Source organism: Xiphias gladius, chromosome 22 (genome assembly GCF_016859285.1).
Source record: "Xiphias gladius isolate SHS-SW01 ecotype Sanya breed wild chromosome 22, ASM1685928v1, whole genome shotgun sequence".
Taxonomy (NCBI): Eukaryota; Metazoa; Chordata; class Actinopteri; order Istiophoriformes; family Xiphiidae; genus Xiphias; species Xiphias gladius.
Genome location: NC_053421.1, coordinates 11,297,316 through 11,319,542, shown reverse-complemented (window position 1 = coordinate 11,319,542; position 22,227 = coordinate 11,297,316). Strand labels below are relative to the sequence as shown.

Below are 22,227 nucleotides of genomic sequence, written 5' to 3'. Positions count from 1 at the left end.
CATAATCACGGAAGAGACTTAAGTACTATCGTAGTAAAATGGTAGCCAATTAATATGTCTAATAAGATACATAAGATTTGTAAAATTCAAACACATGCAGACAGTAAAGAAAAACATAGTGTGCTCTCTCCCTACAAGACCTGTCCTCTGTTTGTACCACAGATCCAAATGCAAAAAACAAACACTGAAGGCTCCATCATATGTCACTAATACGCATACAATATTCTGGGGTTGAAAAATATGCTTAAGGTAAATCTGATTACTGACCACCTAGATGTAAATACTGGTTACCGGGTTATTGCAGTGCATGTACTGTAAACGTGATCTCTGATTTCCTGCTTTAACCTGATTTTTGTTCCCAGTAAATAGGTTTCCTGCATGCATGTAAACACAGTGATTAACAGGCTATGTGATGTCAGAGTATATAGCATATGTTGTGCTATCAGGCATTCATAACATGTCTTGGAAGCGCATGATATTTACAGGGTTTTAATACAAAACTGCTTTCCACGCAATTATGCCTAAGTACAGTATGACAAGTGTTAATTCAGGACCTCATGTGTATAATCATCTGAGTTAGGTGATGCATTACATGATGTGTGTGTGTGTGTGTGTGTGTGTGTGTGTGTGTGTGTGTGTGTGTGTGTGTGTGTGTGTGTGTGTATGGACAAAGAATATATGCATAAGTTTTGAAGGAGAAAAAGGAGCAAAAACAGTTATAATCAGCACTCAAACATGCTGTGCAGATACAGAAAGGTGCAGAAAGCCACATGTTCATCATAATCATTAAGCACATTAGGATGATTTGGACAATATGTGGTGTGAAACTAGGAGAGTGCACAGTGAATACATTTCAGTATTTACCAGAAACATAGGGTACATTTGATTTCTTTTTGCTACTGATAGATTTTAGTCTGAAGCTGCTTTGACCATCAATGTGTGTGTGTCTAAATGTGTTTGCCTGCAGTATGTAATGATTTATTTTTTCTTAAATCTTCTTCATCTGTCCAGATTTGAAGTAATTGGAAGCAATAAATGGTTTTTCCATTTATATCTGTGTGTTCCTGTGTCAGAGCTGTTTACATTGTCCTTCAGATAAGTCGTAACGAGAAGCAGTGGAAGTCGTGGTTTGATAAGGAGGCCCCAGAGGAGGATGTGGTTCCAAACTCCTACGACCAGGCTCTTGACTGTTTTAGACGCCTGCTCCTCATACGCTGCTGGTGTCCCGACCGGACCATCGCTCAGGTTAGAAAAGACGCATATGTGTGTGTAGTTACAATGTCCAGTTTCAAGGATATGGGCCCCTTAAAACCAAATTTTCTCATTTCCAATTTTTTAATCAGCTTAGCCCAATACATTTGTTTCCACTTTCATAATGATCAGTATAGTTAGTGTAAATCCGATTCAGCAGAGTAGACTAAAGCAGCATATTCCTAATTAATGTATGGGTTAGGGCTGGAAATGAGATGCTTGTTTACTTTAAAAACATACTTTTATCAATGAGACTGGGTCCAGAAAAAAAGAGTTTAAAAATCTCTGAATCTGCAGTAACATCTTCCTTGGCCAAAGCTTTACTTGAAGGGAAAAGTAGTACACATTTAGTAAAACTCTCTGTGAAGCATACTTAGCCTGAATATCTACAAAGGCTAATGGACATTCCCTTTTTCACTCATGGGTAGTTTTTTTTTTTGGTCCACTGCAGAGAAGCCTGGAGTGGAGTTTATTTTGTTGCACTCTCAAACAGTCCAGCAGTTGTCCTCATCTGACTGTTGACTGCAAAGAATGTAAGCCAGTACAAAATCCTTTGAAGTATTCACTCAGTTCCAAGCCTTTGAAAAAGAAAATGTATTCCAATATTTAGTTTTAAATTAGCCTGCAATGCTGAACAAAAGTTTCCCCAAGTGTTTAAGCCTGTTGCATTAGAAGCAGTCAACAAACATAGTGTGTTTCAGTTCTTTCCCTTCCTCCTCTAGGCCCGTAAATACATAATGGACGCAATGGGGGACAAGTACACTGAAGGGGTGATTCTTGACCTGGAGAAGACGTGGGAGGAATCAGACCCACGAACGCCTCTCATATGCTTCCTGTCAATGGGCTCAGATCCAACTGACTCCATCATCGCACTGGGGAAGAGGCTGAAGATTGAGACCCGATATGTCTCTATGGGACAAGGGCAAGAGGTCCACGCCCGCAAGCTTCTGCAGCAGACCATGGCTAATGTGAGTCAGTGGTGTGAGGTTACTGCTATTTTTGCAACATTTAATGTAGCAGCAGAAAATGCTGTTTCATGCAATATGTTGAACTAGAGAGAAAGGTTGTCTGTCTCTAAAAATGTGTGTTTAAGCTCTGTGATCCCTTAAAGACAGGCCAACCTTTTCAGAGTTATTCGCTCACAAAAATCTTTTGTGGAGATCTTAACTACTTCATCACTTAACAGTCCTTGATATGGATGATAACGATTACCATTACCAATTGTCCCCAGGGTGGCTGGGCCTTACTCCAGAACTGCCACCTGGGTTTGGACTTCATGGACGAGCTAATGGACACAGTAACAGAGACAGACTTTGTACACGACAGTTTCCGCCTTTGGATGACCACAGAGGTCCACAGACACTTCCCCATCGCCCTTCTGCAGATGTCAATCAAGTTCACCAACGAGCCACCACAGGGCCTCAAGGCAGGGCTTAAAAGGACCTATGGAGGTGGGCAGATTTTGGTTTAGTTTAAAGGAAAAGTAATCAACCAGAATTCTGATTTTGTCACAATTTATTAAGCAAGTTCAGTTGTGAGACTGTACTAGGAATAAAGATGCACATGTCCTCTCATCAGTCAATACAATGCTGCAGTCTTAAATTAATCGAGGTAAAATGTCCACAGATTGACCTATAGTTTATCATTACAAGGAGATAAGATGGGTGTGTCTGTGTAAGTTAGATAGTAGTAATACAATGATGAGGATGCAGAATAGGTTGTCTTATTATTACTGATGTGTACAACTCATTTGTGGATGTACACACTCACTCACACAGACCCACACACAGACAATCAGTCACGTAATCAATAACTAATGAGATGTGTATGTATCCCAGGGGAAAGTCAGTGGGAGAAAAGATGATAAACAACTGTTTGCGGCTTAACAGATTGTGTTACATCCAAGTGCCAGAAGCCTGTAAGGTTCCTGAATTTGAACAAGTTGAAACACATAGTTTTTATTTTAATTCAAATCCTAAAGAATGAGAAAGAGAAAAATATTAAATATGTATAAACCAGCTGTCTTTTCCTAGCTCATATGGAAAAGGGATACGTGCGGTTCCTTAAGGGCTATTGAGAGTCTGGGTACATGGTTATTTTCAGCTCTTGAATCCTGGCTGCATTAAAAATTGCATTTCTTCCTCAGATTAGGAGAAATCACATTTGTTGTGGGCAGAGCATTCAGAATATTAAAGTATGTTGTCGGACCATGCTGATTTTTCCCGTATTCCTTCAAAGCTATGCTTCTTTTGCTAAATAGTATAATCCAGTAACAGTGAAGCTGAAACCACCAGGATTAGGGCAAAACCAAACTGCCTGTTAGATGGATATTGCAGATTTATTTTTCATTAATGTAACGTTTTGGAAATCCAATTTATGGTAGTTTTGTAGATTAAATGTGGGAATTTAAGTTTCAGTTGGTGTTTCAAATCACTTCATCACAGTTATCCTCCTGAGCTTGACAAGATTTCTCAAACTTCATCAGCAGTCCCTAAAGCCCTTTGAGATGTTACCTGTCGGATATCCCAAAAGAGATTTGCCAACTAGCATTGTGCGAAGTGAAGTGTTTATTCATTATGTGTATCATACTTGGAGTCACAGAAATTGCTACATCTTAAAATAATTAAACCAATTTAATAAAACCGATTTACTCAGCAAATACGTAAGTAACATTTGTTCACTCAAATCAAAACTCACCAGCCTAGAGCTCTTTTTGTAGTCTTTGCTTTTTATTCCATCTTTGAAAAGGGAATCTGCACAGGTAACTATTCCTAATGTATTTATTCCTCCCAAGTCTGCAGCAGTCAAAGTAACAACCTTTCTGCTGGAAGGCTTTGTATCGTGGCTCCAAATGTTGACCTCAAAAGCTCAAAGAACCACAATGATTTTCTGTATGTATTCATCCGTGTATCCCTCACCAGGTATAAACCAGGATCTGTTGGATGTCAGTAACATGGTGCAGTGGAAGCCAATGCTCTATGGAGTTGCATTTCTCCACAGCACAGTACAGGAGAGGAGAAAATATGGGCCTCTGGGATGGAACATCCCCTATGAGTTCAACCAGGCTGACTTCAATGCCACTGTCCAGTTTGTTCAGAACCACCTTGATGACATGGACATTAAAAAGGTAGGAGAAGTAACACTTCTCAAGTGTTTAGCAAACTACACTTCACACCAGTGTTTGTTAACATAGAGGCCGGGTCAGGTGAACACACACATCTTTAACAGCTACCAACAACAATAAGACTCAGCTGAAATAGTTCTGAGTGCAGAGTTACAGAATGATGGCGGTTTAAAATGCTGTGTGATAGGCTTTTACTGGTGGAAGAAGTGAGCTGTGGGTTGTCTTTTGATCACAGAGGTGTCCTTTGTTCAAGAGTTTCTTATAAAGCAGAAAAAATAATCTTACACATCCAATTAATGTAAAAAATAAATAGATTAAAATTAGGCTTGTTGAAAATCAGCCACTTATGTGACAAGAAATACTGTTGTTAAATACAGTATGCAGCAGCATTTAGTCACTTGTTATATATTAACTTTACAGCTCTCCCCCATCATGATTAAAGGCTATTGTCATATCTTGTCTGATATAGTGTACTGTTTTAAATTCAGGAAATAAGCTCCTTGTGCAATGTGGCAGCATGTCAAAATTTAATAGATGTGTTATAAGAAATGAGTTTGAGTTTGTTTGTCAAACAATTATTGTACTCACATAAGAATGTATTAAGTATTTGACAACATCATAATGTAAGCTTTAAGTGGAATTGTGTAAGTTTCAAAAAAAGGATGAAAAAAGAAACAAGGAAAATGTCCCTGTGGTCCCTTTTGTTAGTTAGAGATAACAAATTACAGTTTCTGTTATACAAAAAATACGCTTGTCTCTGTGGAGTTTATGTCATCTGATATAATTACAGTAGAAACCACTTTTAGTGGTCAAATTGATGACTGTAACCAGATGATTATTATAACTAATTTTTTTTCTTTTTCTTTATTTCTCATGCAAATGACCATCTAATTGGCATTTGTATATTTATTACATGATTATAAAGTAATGAAATGGCCAGCTTCACTATTTACTGATTTAAAGATAAAGTTACATACATACAACATAAACTGCACGTCGGCCCTCTCCTGCTCCAAGCGTACTCGGAATGGTCAGGGTGAAAGCATTACACTCCAGTCACGTAACACACGTACTGCTGTGAGAAAGCAGGGGCAATAATTACACACTGTAAAAGTCCCAAAACGCAAGCAGAGCAGGAATGGGAGAGCAAACTAACTCACTGAGCCACGGAAGCATTGGTAGAGGAAGATATCACATGGAGCGTGAGTGCACAACAGCAAGCGCACATACACACACTTAAATGCAGTGAACTTACGTTGGGAGAGCAGGCAGGGATTGTCATTACACACTGTGGCAGTCCAAAAACCCTGTACAAATAAGTTAAACGAGAGCCTAAGCATATGACAGCTTTCACTAGTAGGCTAAAACTGTTTTAATGTCTTTTTCCACATGTTTTCATGTGTGAAAAGACCCAAAATGAACACTGTAAGCAGACTATTTGATGACTATAAGCAAATTATTTAAACAGTATTTGTATAGGAATTATTCTGTCTCGAGCTTTTTGATCCAAGCAAGCAGTAGATCACTGAAACCGTGATCACTATCAGTGTTTTCCAGTGTATTTCATTCAGCTTTCAAAAACATGTCCAGCAGAAATATTAACCATGCTACTAAAAATAAATTAACACAGTCTACCTGTAACATCGTATTTCCATTTTACTCAGAGGTTATGCTTCACTATATACTCCACATATCGAATATGAGCAACTTGATTAACTCCATTTGTCATGGTTAATTATTGTATCCATCACAATTATTATTATCTCCTCAGGGTGTATCGTGGAACACAGTGCGATACATGATCGGAGAGATTCAATACGGGGGTCGTGTGACGGACGACTATGACAAGCGCCTCCTCAACACCTTTGCCAAGGTGTGGTTCAGTGAGGACATGTTTGGACCTGCCTTCAACTTCTGCAAGGGCTACAGCATCCCGAAATGCTCCAATGTTGACCAGTATCTGACATACATTCAGGTGGGTCCATCTCTGGTGGATGAAGTTTGATTGTACAACACGTTTACAGGCATTTCTGTGACTGGGCATGTGGCTGCAAAAATGTCACTGTCAGTCGTGAATGTCTTGAGGACTTCCTGTGTGTATACACAGGAATAATTTTCTACATCTTTGTTCCAATTCTGTTCCTGTCATATGATGTTGCCTTTTGTTTCAGTTCTTTCTACGCTGTCAGGTTTCAGTGACATCACAAACAGTGAAAAGAACAACACTGAAGATATGCAGGACACTGACACACTGTGCTCTCGTCACATCCAGATACAAGCTGCCATTTGTGACTTTAGATAAAACGCAAGCATGCTCATTTTATTACAGATTATATATGATTTATTGGTGAGCTTTCCTGGTGGGTGTGTTTGGGTGTGTGTGTGTGTGTGTGTGTGTGTGCATGCATGTGTGTTTGTGCGTGCGCCTGTGTGTGTATGTCTGGGGGCAGTTCCTGAGCTAGTTTCATTAAAGCTAGTTTCATTATGATGGATGCTCAGGGCTGCCAGCCTTAGCAAACTTATTCATCTGCACTGCCTCTCAAATAGAGAATGACAAACACAGCCTTGGAGAACACACACGCACACACACACAGACACAACATTCACATGTACCATGCGCACACAAATTTCTTAACAACCCTTCTTTCTTTTTCTGTCACAAAGATAAATAAGCACACATTCACACTTTATCGACACAGACGAAAATACACAGTAGAGCACAGAATTTGTGGGTGTGTTGTCCACATGTCTGTGTATTTAAACCTAAATGCAGACAGACAGGAACAAAGATGAAATTCCCTAAGAGGAAATAAATGACCACAGCGAGGGACAAAGGCTATTCTGTCCAGCACCCAGTGTGACACTCTCTTCATCACCTCCCATTTTTCTCAGTGTTAGCCAGGCTCCCTCCTGATTTTGGACTCGTTGAATGCAGTGTGATTGATGTTTGAGGGATAAACTAGTTGATGACATAAATGACAGTGTCTCTCCAGTGCAAACTCGTCGCTGTTCTCAGTCCACAAAAAACGAGCAGAGGAAATCTGATAAGCCAAGGAGAAATAAATGTTTTTGCTAAAATATGCCAACATACAAAGATTAAATACTATTATCTGTCGTCATGTTCATGTGCTAATTGCCATTTTATGCCATTGCACCATTCTTGGTGTATTAAAGTAGATAAACAAAGCATACAAAAAATTAGATCTCTTTACTTACATGACATTATTGATCATAATAAAGCCTTTTGCAGCCATTCAGCCAGTTCTGAATTTTCTAGTTTTATAAGGAATCTCTTTAGCTACACACAGTAACAGATGGTCTGTCTTCCTGTCATCTTTGAGAAAGACACTCGCTGCAAGATGTCTTTGAACCATTTAAAGCAACACACTTTCAACTCAGTACCTTTGATAGGCAGATTTTCAACATCAGTGAGCTGATGTTCGAGTCACTTTTAAAATTCAACCATCCTACTTAGAACAACTTTGGCCCTTAATTTAATCCAAAAACCATAAGTTTTACCGTAATGTAAACGTCATCAATGACAGTCATGAAACCTCTATCAGGGTCAGCCAATGACTGTATTTCCTCCATCTGTACAGAAATGAAGCTAAAATATTTCACTCTGCTTTTGGAAATCTGTCATGTCATCCATCTTTATACAGTCATAGAGGTCAGCAGTTGTTCAGTATAAATATTGGTGAGCCAGTTTATGCTTTGTATCCAGATTTCTATCAATGGTTTTCTTTTAGCCAACTGACCTTATGAAGAAATAATTAATCAGAATATCAGTGAAGGCATACGTCCATACTACTGAGATATTTATCCTAGGAGGAAAATTGATATTGAGTGCTACAGAGCTCCTATCAGAGACCACAGAGTCAGTAGGTGAACTTCTTTGCTCAGAAGAGAAAAACTTTAACCCAATATCAAGTTGATTGCGAGAGAGAGATGCAACCAAGGTCCATTGCTGTCTATAACTATGTACGTTCAAATCGGCACAGTCTCTCTAAAAGCATAACAGAGGATTGGTGTCTTGTCTTAATCCATGTCCATCATAAACATCACATAGATCTACCCATCACCACAGAGATAGGAGGTTGTTTCACAGCAGTAGAACCTTTGGCTTGGTCCTGGGCACATTGAAAACAATTGGCTATGCTCATGGGTGTAAAGCCGGGGAGGGATCTTGTCACTGCACTAACAATTTATACTAGTTGCTCAGAGGGGAATAGGTTAGATTAGATGGGAGGGATGGCATGCATCTACCATGTGTTTCATCCTCATGAAGCTCTTAACTGGAGGGTAAAAAGAAGCAGCTGGTAACACTGTGTGTATCAAAGGAGACACTTGGCTGTCTACACTTCCCTCAGGCCAACATGGGGCTTAGCAGTGACAAAAAAACTGCAGGGCAGGGAAATGGGTATTTGAATCTGAGGAGGGAAAAAAACACACAAATCTATTCCATATTGTTGGAAAATTTCTCCCATAAGCTTTGCCAGCCTGGTACTGCCAACTCAATTTAAGGTGATATGCTGCTCCACAGAGGCACGAGGGCCCTGTCAGAATGCTTGTTGAGAGAGTAGAGAGAATTTACAGTATCTTGGTTATTTCTGTTTAAAATATTTTCAAAAATGCTTTGTGGTACCAAAAACTGATCTCTGGTTCAATAACTGTTTGGTTTTTTTTTTTCACAGGGTCTGCCAGCCTATGATACTCCAGAGGTTTTTGGTCTCCACCCAAATGCAGACATAACCTACCAGAGTAAACTGGCTAAGGATGTACTGGACACCATCCTCAGTATTCAGCCTAAGGACAGCTCGTCAGGCAGAGGGGACACCAGAGAGGCTGTGGTGTCCAGGCTGGCTGATGACATGCTGAAGAAACTGCCTCCTGACTATGTACCTTTTGAAGTAAGCCTGTGTGTATGTTCGTGCGCCACGAACAGCCTGAGGTGAATGAAGCAACATTTGCAGTGTTGTTCTACTCACCATGCATGCTGGTCAAAGTGGCTGGTGTGGTACAGTCAGAAAGGTTGGATCTGTGTTAGTGAGGTGATGAAAGGTTGTGTGTGTTTGAGATGGTGATAGAAAAGAGAGAAAAAGAAGACTAGAAATATACAGAGGGGGTGTGAACTTAAGAGAAAGTGAAGTGAGAATAGGACTTTTCTGAGTTGAAGTGCAAACCTCGACATGGAAAACTTGACAATGCACACCCAGCCCTGTGTCTACCACTTCCAGTTCCATCTAGCTGACATCTCTAATGGGGAATACAGAAGCATTTTACAGAAATAACTGAATTTGGAATAAAACATAAATCTAACATGGTATGCATTTTAAGAGGAACAACCATTAATTCACAGTCCATCTCTCTTTTGTTCTTTTCTGCTTCTTAAAATTGTAGTAGCTATAGAAACCTGGCATCATGTGCTTCATTTGTACCTGAAGCAAGAAAACAGTTTGTATGGATTATCGAGATAAGAAAGATAAAAGCTAATGCTACACTTCTTAAGTTTCAAATGGACCAAACATTTTTTTTTAAAGAAGGTTATATGTAGAATGCAGGTATACTGAACTGTAGTAATTCCAGGCGCATGAACATGTCTTTTTGTATCTATATAGCAAGTCTGTGTGTGCTCATGCATTTAGCTCCATGCATTATAAACTCTTCAGGAGATTCATTAAAATTCTTTCATCTTATCTGATTAAATAAAACCAGGTGAGAGAACGTCTCCAGAAGATGGGTCCCTTCCAGCCCATGAACATCTTCCTGCGTCAGGAGATCGATCGAATGCAGAAGGTCATAGTTCTGGTCCGAAACAACTTGACAGACCTCAAGTTGGCTATCGATGGAACCATCATTATGAGCGAGAACCTGCGGGACGCGCTGGATTGCATGTATGATGCACGCATTCCCACACGCTGGAAGAAGGTCAGTTGAGAACATTGTCTGGAATTTAAAATTACAAACTGAACTCACAATTGTCACATTGAATACAGTTGCTTTTGTCTGTAGACTTAAAAGATCACAACAAAAACAGATGAGACTCTTCATTTCCTGAGTAGCACCAGCACTGGTGCTAAAAGACAAACAGCCTTGAAAAGTCTTTTATTCTATTACTTCTGTCATTCTGTTGCTCAATTATGTGATAGCATTGCTAGAACTAGAGTCATTACAATGAGAGTTTATTGTGATTCATATTCTGACACTGACACTGTCAACACCTAGCCTTTGATATTTTATTTTTAGTTGGAAATTGGAACTTTTCCTGCTTCACAAACAGCACAATGAGCCTTTCTAATACAAACAGTCATCATTAAAATCTACTGAGAGCTATGAATGACCATTGCTTTTAATACAGATGACTAACAAGACATTTTTGGGAGCCTTGAGGTACAAATTAATATCTTTAAGATCCTTTTTATGCCTGTGTACATATAGTTTCTCTGATGTTATTTATTGTCCTAAAGGTTTATTTGTTTTTTTCCGATAAAATCAGATATGTCATGCCAACTAAATGGGTGTTCACTATCATCAGTCAGCCTCTAATTTCTTGTTTAGCCCTGACTGATGCCCCTTTCCTCTTTATTTATGTACTTTATTTTAAAATTTTATCCACAGTGCACAAATCCATTTCCGTGATGAATCAAAATAACTCTTACAAACAAACTTATCTGAAGACATTACTAGAAAATTGGGGGGGTGCAAGAGAAAACGACAAGGAAGTATGACTCGGCAGGACTTTTCCCGTATCTTTATATTTGAATCATTCTGTTGGCATTCCAGCCATGCTCTCAGAAACATTACATCATTAGAATAATTTAGACTTGAATGGCTTCCTTGGCTGGGATACAGAGACTTTCTGCTTGCAGTGCTATCTGCTTTTGGCCAATTTGCCTCCACTCTGTTTTGTTGAATTCTCATCTTTTTTTTTATTCTATTGTACTGAATTCTTTCTTTTTCTCTCGCCACACAGTGATTCACAAGGTTTTTTTTTTCTTTCATGACTCCCTGTTGTCTTCTCCTGTGATCCGCCTGGATGACAGTTTTCAGTGTTTAATGTTTTGTTAGTGTTGTTGTTTGTCTTTGTTTTTCAGGCATCGTGGGCCTCCAGCACCCTGGGGTTCTGGTTCACAGAATTGCTTGAGAGGAACCGGCAGTTCCAGGCATGGATCTTTGAAGGGCGGCCCAACTGCTTCTGGATGACAGGCTTCTTCAACCCACAGGGCTTCCTGACAGCCATGAGACAGGTACACACGGCATCAGGCTACCTACCCACTTACCCACCGCCACGGAGGAGACCAGATGGCCCGCAGAGGGAGAGGCAGGCACATGGCCACATTCGCACATGCAAGCATGCAGCCACACATTCACACGCATACACACAGTAGCAGGCAAGCACACACACATTTCTTTGTTTTCTAATGAATTCCAGTTGATATTGATGTGTGGGAGTGAATTCTACAGAGAGATGAAATCTGAATGTTTAAGCCCCCTTGGCCCAAATCACAAGTCATGCCCCTGTTGGTAAGACTCATTATTCAATATTATAGATATCCAGAAGTGTATCTACCATTGTTGTATTGAACATTAAAAAACAACTGAAAATGGGATGATAATAATTTGCACTTCAGAGCAAGTGCTCTGTAGCTAATACTATTAGATACATCTAGATGTTAATACCTTCAGTCACTTTCTTATAACTGAAGCTTTTCAGCCAGGAAAAGATGTCATCAGGTGGCATCCAACTTTCATTGGACATTTAAACTCTGAACCACAACAACCTCCAGTGGGTCAGCAGTGATGACCAGTCACGGCCCATCTTCTCCTGGCCATATATATAGTGGCATGAAAACGTTTGGGCACCCCTGGTCAAAATTCCTGTTACTATGAATAGCTAGTAAGCTAGCAAGTAAAAGATGACCTGATTTCCAAAAGGCATGAAGTAAAATAACAATTTTTTTTTTTTTAATTTTAAGCAAAATTGCTTTTTTTATTTCCATCTTTTACAGTTTCAAAATAACAAAAAACAAAAGGGCCCGAAACAAAAATCTGGGCATCCGGCATGGTCAGTGCTTAGTAACGCCCCCTTTGGCAACTATTGCAGCTTGTAAACGCTTTTTGTAGCAGCTACAAGTCTTTGAGGTCTTGTTTGGGGGGTTTTTGCCCATTCGCCCTTGTAAAAAGGCTTCTTAGTTCTGTGAGAATCTATCTACAGATTTTCAATGATGTTTAAGTCGGGGGACTGAGGGCCATGGCAAAACCTTCAGCTTATACCTCTTGAGGTAGTCCATTGGGAATTTTGAGGTGTGTTTAGGATCATTACCCTGTTGTAGAAGCCATTTTCTTTTCACCTTCAGCTTTTTTAAGGACCTGTGATGTTTTCTTCCAGAATTTACTGGTATTTAGTTGAGTCCATTCTTCCCTCTACCAGTGAAATGTTCCCCGTGCGACTGGCTGCAATACAGGCACAAAGCATGATCGATCACCCCCGTGCTTAACAGGTGGAGCGGTGTTCTTTTCATTAAATTCTGCACCCTTTTTTCTTTTTTCTTTGTTTAGATGTTCCTTTGCAAACTTCTACTATATGTATGTGTGTGTGTGTATGTATATGTATATATATGTATGTATATAGTGTGTATGTAGTGTGTGTGTGTGTGTGTATATATATATTTATGTATGTAGTGTGTGTGTGTGTGTGTGTGTATATATATTTATGTATGTAGTGTGTGTGTGTGTGTGTGTGTGTGTGTGTGTGTGTGTGTGTATATATATTTATGTATGTAGTGTGTGTATATATATATGTATGTAGTGTGTGTGTGTGTGTCTGTGTGTATGTAGTGTGTGTATGTAGTATAGGTATATATGTGAATACGAATGTGCATCTATATATGCGTATATGTATACGTATACACACACACACACACACACACACACACACACACACACACACACACACACACACACACACACACACATATATATATATGTATATATATGGAAAAATTGAAACTCGTTTAGCTTTTAACATAGTGTTAAACATAACTGATTTTTCTATACAGGGTCTGAAATATGTAAAATAAGGATATTTTTGTTTTTCTTGTATTTTTCTATGTACTTTAAATATTTTGAAGTGTGTATCGTCACTCCTGCAGGGCCAATAATACGTCCATCCTATTTGGGACGCCTTGCTTTAATCCTGAGTCCTACAACATTTATTTCACACAGGAATGTATATTTTTTTCTGTATTTGTTAATGCCTTAGAGTTTGAAATAAATCAGTCTTTTGTACATCTATTACTGCTTCCACCAGGGCAATTATGACCTTATTACCCCTGTATATCTCCTAAAATTTCAACCATGATGATTGTGGGTCTTGGGACATGGAATTTTCTAATCTGAATTTGGTGGTGAGGTAGATGTCACATACAGTAACTATGAAAATGAACTGAAATACAGATCCATGGGCTGAAGTATGTTTTCCAGGCCAACAAACCAATTTACTTTACAATTTATGTAGTAGTAGGAATAGAAAATTGTTTAGTCTTGGTGTCAGGTTTGCATATCTGCACAGTTGCCAAATACCAGTTCTGTCATTCACATGTATTGCCCTGTCATACACCACTGCCTTAACTTGCGAATTTGTCTCTGCACTTGTAGGAGATCACTCGGGCCAACAAGGGCTGGGCCCTGGACCGTATGGTGCTATGTAGTGAGGTGACCAGGTGGATGAAGGATGACATCACCCAGCCCCCCACAGAGGGAGTGTACGTCTATGGCCTGTACCTGGAGGGAGCCGGCTGGGACCGTCGCAACAGCAAACTCATCGACTCCAAACCTAAAGTCCTCTTCGAGATGATGCCTGTGATTAGGATGTACGCTGAGAATAACGGTGAGAGTTATTATTTAAGAACGTGAGATGGAGGGAAGTGTCCTTAGATTTTTTCTTTTTTTTTTTTCATTTGCGAATTTTAAGTCAAAAATTCAGCAAAGTGGATTTTGAGGGATGTGGTTCAACAGAAGTCTCTAATCTGTCAATCATGCTTTAAGCTATAATCATGTCTTTCGTAAGAGAATGACTCTTTCTAGTCTCTGTCAGTCTGTCACTTACTTACTTACTTATGCCTATTGCTTCTTTTTTCATGGAGCATAGGCCGTTGACCACAGTTTGCCAGAGTCTTCGATCGTGGGGAGTCTGTCTCTTTTCTCCTCCTTAACATTTGCATCCCACTCAGTCACTCAGAATGGATGGATGTAACATATAGATGTCAAACAGACTAAGTGCTATTTATTTTGTCTGGGAATAGATTGCCAGCAGGATGTGGCACAGTTTTTTTTCTGGACAAGAACAGACTATATTCAGGCAGGCAGCAGAGAGACGGTTTCCCGTGGATACCTGCAAGCAAGGCTGTCTGGGAAATGAACTAATGATACGCATAATGCGGTTTACACCATGTCCCCTCCCAGCTTCTCCCACAAGAAGACAGCCTGCTGGGTTTGGGTGTGTGTGTGTGTGTGTGTGTGTGTGTGTGTGTGTGTCAGTACAAAGAGACTGATAGACAAGTGTTTGCAAGATCATCTATGAGTGTGTATGACATGCATGAGTGAGAGTCTTGAAAGCCGCTCTACTTAATTGTGACTTCCCTCAAAGAGATTAGTTTCATCTCTGTGTATGTCATCTCTGTAAGACCCTTGGTTTTTGTCCTGACCCGGGGCTTTTGAGGAACACCCTAGTAGTAGCAGCAGTAGTAGTACCAAGGTGGTGCTGAGGGGGCATTGGGAAATAACCATGTTCTCCTAATTTATTTGCCTGATTTGAGCAGATTCTGACTTCATAAAAACAGATGATTTGTTTCAACACTGTATTCAGACCTTTTCATTTTTTGCACACTTTGTTTTGTAGATTTTTTTACATCATTTTTGCCCATCAATCTACCCTCTATAACCCATAAAGACAAGAAATGGTCTAATACCCTGCTCCTGATCTGTGCCTGAACACAATTTTTTTAATCACAGAGGATAGAGAGAGTTCCTAGGACTTCATGGCTTGTTTTTTGTTCTGACATACAGTGTGAATTGTGGGACCTTATATACGCAGGTGTGTGCCTTTATATACTATAGGTGAACTCCAGTCAAGTTCTAGACACATCTCAAAGATAATTAAAGAAAACAGGATGCAATTGCAATGACCACAATGTGGAGTGCCACAGCAAATGGTCTGAATATTTTTTTGAATGAGAGATTTCAGGGTTTAATTTTAATAAATTTACAAATTTTTCTAAAAACATTATCACTGTCATTGTGTGTTATTGAGTGTAGACTCATGGGAAAATGGCAATTGTATCCATTTAAAATTAAATGTACAAAATAACAAAGTGTGCAAACAGTGAAAGGATCTGAATACTTTTTGAAGCCACCGTAAATGAGACAAGATGCACTTCTATTGATTCCCCCTAGAGGAAATTTAATTTGACACAGCAGCACAAGGGAATGTAATTACATCAAAGAAAGAAATTTCCATGAATAACTAAACATCAGAAATAATTAAAAATAAAAGAGAGCAAAATAGGAATAATACATAAAATAAAATACAGGAGATCTGTGTGTATATACATGTGCAATGTTTGTGTGTATATACAGTGCGAAGGACAATTGATTGTCCTTCTAGAAGATTCTCCCATCTCCACACAGGATCTCTGGGGCTCAGCCAGAGTGACCATCGGGTTCTTGGTCAGCTCTCTTACCAAGGCCCTTCTGCCCCGATTGCTCAGTTTGGCCAGCAGACCCTATGAAGAGTCGTGGTTGCTCCAGACTTCTTCCACTGAAGAATTATGTAGGCCACTGTGGGGAACCTTCAATGCAGCAGAATTTTTATGTAGCAATCCCCAGTCGGCCTCAATCGAGCTCATGGCTTGGTTTTTGCTCCGATATGCATTTTCTGCTGTGAGACCTCATATAGACAGGTGTGTCCCTTTCCACATCCTGTCCAATCAATTGAATTTGCCACAGGTGGATTCCAGTCAGGGTGGAGAAACATCTAAAAGATTATCAAGAGAAATGAGAGGCACCTGAGCTAAATTTCAAGTGTCATAGCAAAGGGTCTGAATATTAATATCAATGTGATATTTCAGTTTTTCTTAAATAAAAATGTATTAGTTATCTAAATAAATTTGCATTCAAATTCATCATGGGGTATTGAGTGTAGATTAATGAGGTAAAAAAATGTTTGTTTGTTTTTTTTAGCATAAGGCTGCAAAATAACAAAATGTGAAAAAATTGAAGGTGTCTGAATTTTGTATGAATGCACTGTATATGTGCATGGTTGTGAGTCTGTCAGTGGAGGTAGGAGGTACTGGGTGCCATGGTGTTGTTGAGTTTGATGGCTGATGGCACGAAAGTCAATATTTCATTGACATGAAATAATTCTAGGTATAAAGATGTCTGTTTAAGAGATGGTTTTGCCAGCTATTGATCTGTTTTCTATCAGTTTTCATCAAAATTGTTGCTGTTCTTGATTTTCTTCTATTTTTCTATGTGGCAGATGAGAAGGATTCCCGCCTCTACCCCTGTCCAATCTACAAAAAGCCAGTTAGGACAGACATGAATTACATCGCAGCCGTAGATCTGAAGACTTTGCTTCCTCCAGAATACTGGATCCTGCGGGGTGTGGCACTCCTCTGTGATGTCAAATGACTGCCTCATATTGACAAACGATGACGCCTATCTGGTGGGAGGTTAGCTGATATTAATTTCCTTTCAGTGAAATTGCGACAGAGTAAGGACACCAGTGGTGAAACATGTGGTTCTATACAATGGGACAAAACCTCTGGAAATGTCGCTGTCATATTTAAATACATTAGGATAGGACCGTGTAGGAGGAGTCTTTTAAAATAACACTTTCTCTCATTGTAAAACCTGGCTTAAAGTGACTGAATAGCATATGACTCTGCTTTAAATGTCAGGAGTTGAGGTCAAAGTATGCATTTAGTGCTTTCAACAGGAGGTAAAAACTTGAATGACCAAATGAGAAAACATCAAGTAAGTGTTATTTGTTTTGTTTTAGGTCAAAGGGGACAGAAACAGCTGTAGTGTGACGACTAAAGGTCAAATGGCAATGTCTGAATTCCTCAGCCTGTTATATAATTTCAGTGTTTTTGGAGTTTGGTCTTCGGCTACAGTGTACCTGTGGCTGTAGTTTCTTGATTTCTATAACCTACCATATCAGAAATTAGTTTTAGATTAGGATGGAAATTAGTTTTGTTTTATTTTATTAAAGAGGCCCTCCGAGTCACCCCCCACTTTTAATAGCTATGTCACACAGGCAGGTAACAGCAAAACACAACTGCTCATAGGATCTCTAATCACATTAAAGTAGTTGGGTCAGTAATCATCTAATCAGCCTCTTGAGTGTGCCTAATCTGGTTTTATCTAGTTACATTTGTAATTTTAAGATTTAGATTCAATTGAAATGTTAAGTCTCTTAAATGGAAACAGCAGTGAAGCACAGACAGGACACAAACTGTGCTGCTCCAGTGAATCCTTCAATTTTGGCCCTGATAAGTCTAGATATATTGCATTCCCATCTGTTCACCAGCAGCATCGCCCAATGTCAAGAGTGTACCACGGTCTAGAGGCAAAACCATGTTGAACCACAGAGGACTGATTCTAGTTGTGAGCTATGTATTTGGATTAATGTCAGCAGTTTATTCGAATGCTGTGATGAAACAGAACAGTTTAGGTTGATAAAGAGTGTCAATCCAGTTTGCAGGGACATTTTCATCATTGTGCTGTTTATTGTAAATCGAGAGCACATCATGGCACAGTCCTTTCATGTTAATATGCTGTGAGCTTATCAGAACCCTCGCAGGTAATAATAGCACTCCATAGAACTGAAATACATAGAAATTTTAATGAAGTTTTTACAAAAAACGATGCCATCATCAAAACATCAAAACACTTTTTTGGTAATATTTTCTTTTATTACAAAACCACCATACCATATGCACTCTAAAGCTATCCTGTACACAGAACAGGCTTGGGTTTTCCCAAATTAAAGTCTTCACACTGAAATCGTCTTTATCCCTTTGTTATCCAGTAGCTTTACTCTAACCTGGCTTTTAACTCCATATGGCTCAGATCTGATCCTCTTAGCAACAAACGCCAGATGTTCTATTTTCAGCAGGCAATGTCAAATTTGACGTATGCCATCAAGACTTATTATTTTTAGTTTTGTGTATACAGTCAGCGAGACAAGATGATTAAAGTGCAAAAACTGTTTTGGGAAACTTTGCCCCACACGAATATCATAATATATTCATAATTTTTTTTTCAGCGTTTTTTTATGGTCCTAGAAAGTCTGTCAAATACATCCGTGCTTCTAACAAGGTCGATTGAGGTATGTACACATATGTGTGTTTCCTTGTTGGCTGCCTGTATTTTTTAAACAAGATCAGCTTCACCTTTGCAACAATGGTCATGCAGTTTTCCCTTCCATTGTCCTTTGCTTTCATTTTAATATCAGATCTTCCATCTTGGTAAAAATGTGGTCAAGTTGGGGGCACACGAACTTCCTCATATCCATAACAGCAGTATGTCCTTTTTTGTATTATCATTGTTCATTGAAATTCTTGTCTTTTGGATGCTCACCGAGAGGCTTTGATGAGAAAATTGTTGCCACGCACTCTCTCTTCTTCGTACTGTACATCATTTGACATCCAAAATGTACTGTGTCCTGTAAAGTGAACAGAATATAGATTCTGTTTTTTAAACACCTGGCAGAATACTAATTTAGACCATTTCAAACGCTTCTCTCTGACTGAACTTGTGCCACTGTGGCTTTTCTGGATCCAACATTCAAATTACAAAATATTTCAGGGGTTATTGCCTACTTGCTGTACATGCTACACTTACAGTTACATAAGTGACAAAAGGTATACTACAGCTGTGGCATAGGTAACTTGCAATGCAACATTAAAGTAAGATTTGTCTCCTTGCAGTGCAGATCTGGTTCCTTTGTACCTCACACTTTCTTTCCGTTACAACAGCACTGAGAAGATCAAACCTCCTTTATCTCTCTGAAATGAATGTCTGTGCTTTGTGCCTGTGTAAATTCAGCATATTCTGACACAGTCTTACAGCATTACAGTCCCTTGGGACAGTGAGCGGGTCATCTCTGTGTGCACAAAGTAGGTCTTGAGCTCCCCTTTGCCCTTGACGTTAATGATGCCTCTACAAGAGCACATGTAGCCCAGGGTCAGAAGGATGCGACTTGTCTCCTCCGTCACCTACAGGGAGAACCAGATGGGTATCGTCCATTTTGCTTATCTTACACAACTGGATTAACTTCCTGCAGACCAAAATACTCAGCCCTCCAAAGGAATACATTTGCAGGAGCTGAGGGAGAATCTGCTGACCGTTAACTCATAAGTAACAAACTCTTGTATTCTTGGCATACTGCTCTGCATTACCAGACCTCTGTGATATATTAGCAGACAAAATCAGGATTTTAAGGTGGATATAAAGTGTTGTCTAAATCCTGACCTTTAATTTCACATAAAATTGCAAAAATATGTATGTCAAGTATAGCTGCAATCACAGGTGCCCCCACTTTACTTTTTAATCCAATCATGAAGGATTATAAGAGATAAAGAGCACAGCAATCGTCACTGCAGCTTCCATCAGAGTAGCATACAGCAAAATATAAAAAACAAAGTAAGTATTTAAAAATACAGAACACTGAAAGAAAATTAGGGATTGCAAGTAAAATAAAATTTCTTATTGTTGCCTCTACAGATCTTATATGTGTATCATCAGGAAATCTTGGAACGCAATTGAATGTGCTGCAGTTGAAAAAATACTTTCTTATCAGTGCTCAGGCAGTTTGCGAATGTAAGAAATGAAGATGTCACATGATGTTGAGATGATGTGACGTCCGTGCTGCCATAAACAGCATGAGCAGAGGGAGTGAGAGTTTTATCTTTTAAACATCTGTACTGACATTTAAAATGTCTGCATTTTAATATTGAGCAGTCCTGCTGCTTTGAAAGAAATAGTCAGCTTCAAATACAATGTGATGTTTGAGAGGGAATCGAAGTGGTTTGTCCTTGAATGCATCACAGAAAATAGTCAAGGCCGGAGTTGTTATATATTTTTGTTATTGTCAACAAATCCCATGAAAAAAACGAGGCCAACAATGTCTCGTCTTTCTCTACTTCCCAAGCCTTTTCATGATTTCTGAGGACATTAAACAATATTTGTGGTGTGCATTCCATTGAGGTTAGCCAAATCCACGGTCCTAGATTTGTGCATGTTGGATCATTGGCATGCTTACCGGATCACTTAACTGAACTGAGTTATCATTAACAAAATTTGTTTCACTTGTGTTTTTCCCGCTATGAGAAGTCAAAATGTCTGTTGTGAAAAAGATCTACTTCTAAAACAGATGGGAACTGTAGTTTTTAAGCAAACATTACTCTAACTGGCATTTTTTGGGAACTATTTTCAACTGCAGATTGATAAACATTTTGTGAACTAGTGATTATTTACAGCAGCAGGATGGCTTGTATGGATTTGACAAAAAAATAAACGACACTAATACACACCTAGTGCAAGAGACAAATAGATGTCAGGATATATCATATATATATATATATATATAAAAAAGATATATATATATATATATATATATATAAAGATATATCAGGCTCTGGCTACACAGACAATATCTGTTAGTAGGATCACGGGATATGTTGGCAGTAAGAAAAATAAAGAATATTACCAAAATCATCCTTCATTTACCTGTATTTTTCCCAGGACTCCAGTGCTGTCCATTCTACTGGCTACATTCACTGTGTTCCCCCAGATATCATACTGAGGTTTCTGGGCTCCAATGACTCCAGCTATCACTGGACCATGGTTAATACCTGGCAAAGGACACAACACAATCTGTGAATGTTTCAGCTTACTGTTTATGTCTATTCCATATTTACTCAATTACTACACTTTCACATTCTTGTTTTTAATTTGAATTGGAAATGGCTCTAACTATTTTCACTATTACTGCGTTGCTAATTCTAACAGCTAGGATTGATGATGCATTACCTTGCTATTTCACACACCGACGTTATAGGAATGTAACATAAGACAGTTGTTAAAAAGTGACACATTTTGAAATTATGAATTAAAAAAGAATTGGTCTTTTTTTTCTATTGCTGATGTAATACTTGAACAATGTTGTTGGAGATGTATTAAAATCCATTTTTGATATTACTGATTAATTATTGAGTGCAGCCTGAGCACAGCTCCAAAAGGCCTTCAGCTAGAGACCTGCTGCTTTCAGAATAAAAAAAGCTTTTCACAAGATTTCATCAGAACATGAGATGAAGTGGAAGCTAAATGCAGCTCAACTCTTAATCCCCTACATTCTCAGCACCTCTGCAAAGGAGGCTCTGGTGCTTTCCACAGCACTGAGAAGACACTGGGCTCTTTACTCTGGCTTCTAAATTTCCAGATTGCCTGAAATTGCAATCTGTACAAGTGTGCAAGCAGCACCAACAGGCGCACAGCCACTGGTTTTATCCAGTCCCAGTGGGTGGGGACTTGTATCCCCCTCTGATGGAGCGTTTTAGGCCCATCTTGAAGCAGCAGGGATGTACAGTCAAGCACATGCACACTGCTGAGTTAATGGATCATCCCATGCTGCGATCTTCACAGACAGGTTGAAGGTATCGAACTCTGACTCTCGCTTCACGCAGGGAGCTAGGGCCTGCCCGCCTGCTTTCTTCTTTAATTCTCCATCCACTGTTTAGTCATTCTCTCGCTCTCTCTGCTGTGATGTTGCTATGACTATACCTACG

General features: G+C 39.2%; 2 protein-coding genes across 2 annotated transcripts in view; one reads left to right on the top strand and one right to left on the bottom strand.

Moving 5' to 3' along the window:
* Nucleotides 1-19,353, top strand: part of dnah5 (dynein, axonemal, heavy chain 5) — a 100,732-nt gene extending 81,379 nt beyond the window's left edge. The window contains exons 78-87 of the mRNA XM_040117368.1: nucleotides 1,096-1,245; nucleotides 1,974-2,219; nucleotides 2,483-2,702; nucleotides 4,173-4,378; nucleotides 6,147-6,350; nucleotides 9,070-9,285; nucleotides 10,091-10,303; nucleotides 11,470-11,622; nucleotides 14,033-14,264; nucleotides 16,914-19,353. Of these exons, the coding sequence (XP_039973302.1) occupies nucleotides 1,096-1,245; nucleotides 1,974-2,219; nucleotides 2,483-2,702; nucleotides 4,173-4,378; nucleotides 6,147-6,350; nucleotides 9,070-9,285; nucleotides 10,091-10,303; nucleotides 11,470-11,622; nucleotides 14,033-14,264; nucleotides 16,914-17,065 (1,992 nt within the window). The 3' untranslated portion in view covers nucleotides 17,066-19,353. The remainder of the gene's footprint in view (nucleotides 1-1,095; nucleotides 1,246-1,973; nucleotides 2,220-2,482; nucleotides 2,703-4,172; nucleotides 4,379-6,146; nucleotides 6,351-9,069; nucleotides 9,286-10,090; nucleotides 10,304-11,469; nucleotides 11,623-14,032; nucleotides 14,265-16,913) is intronic.
* A 140-nt stretch (nucleotides 19,354-19,493) lies between these two features.
* Nucleotides 19,494-22,227, bottom strand: part of adcy2a (adenylate cyclase 2a) — a 65,519-nt gene continuing 62,785 nt past the window's right edge. The window contains exons 24-25 of the mRNA XM_040116727.1: nucleotides 21,170-21,294; nucleotides 19,494-19,656 (exon numbers count right to left, since the gene is read on the bottom strand). Of these exons, the coding sequence (XP_039972661.1) occupies nucleotides 19,504-19,656; nucleotides 21,170-21,294 (278 nt within the window). The 3' untranslated portion in view covers nucleotides 19,494-19,503. The remainder of the gene's footprint in view (nucleotides 19,657-21,169; nucleotides 21,295-22,227) is intronic.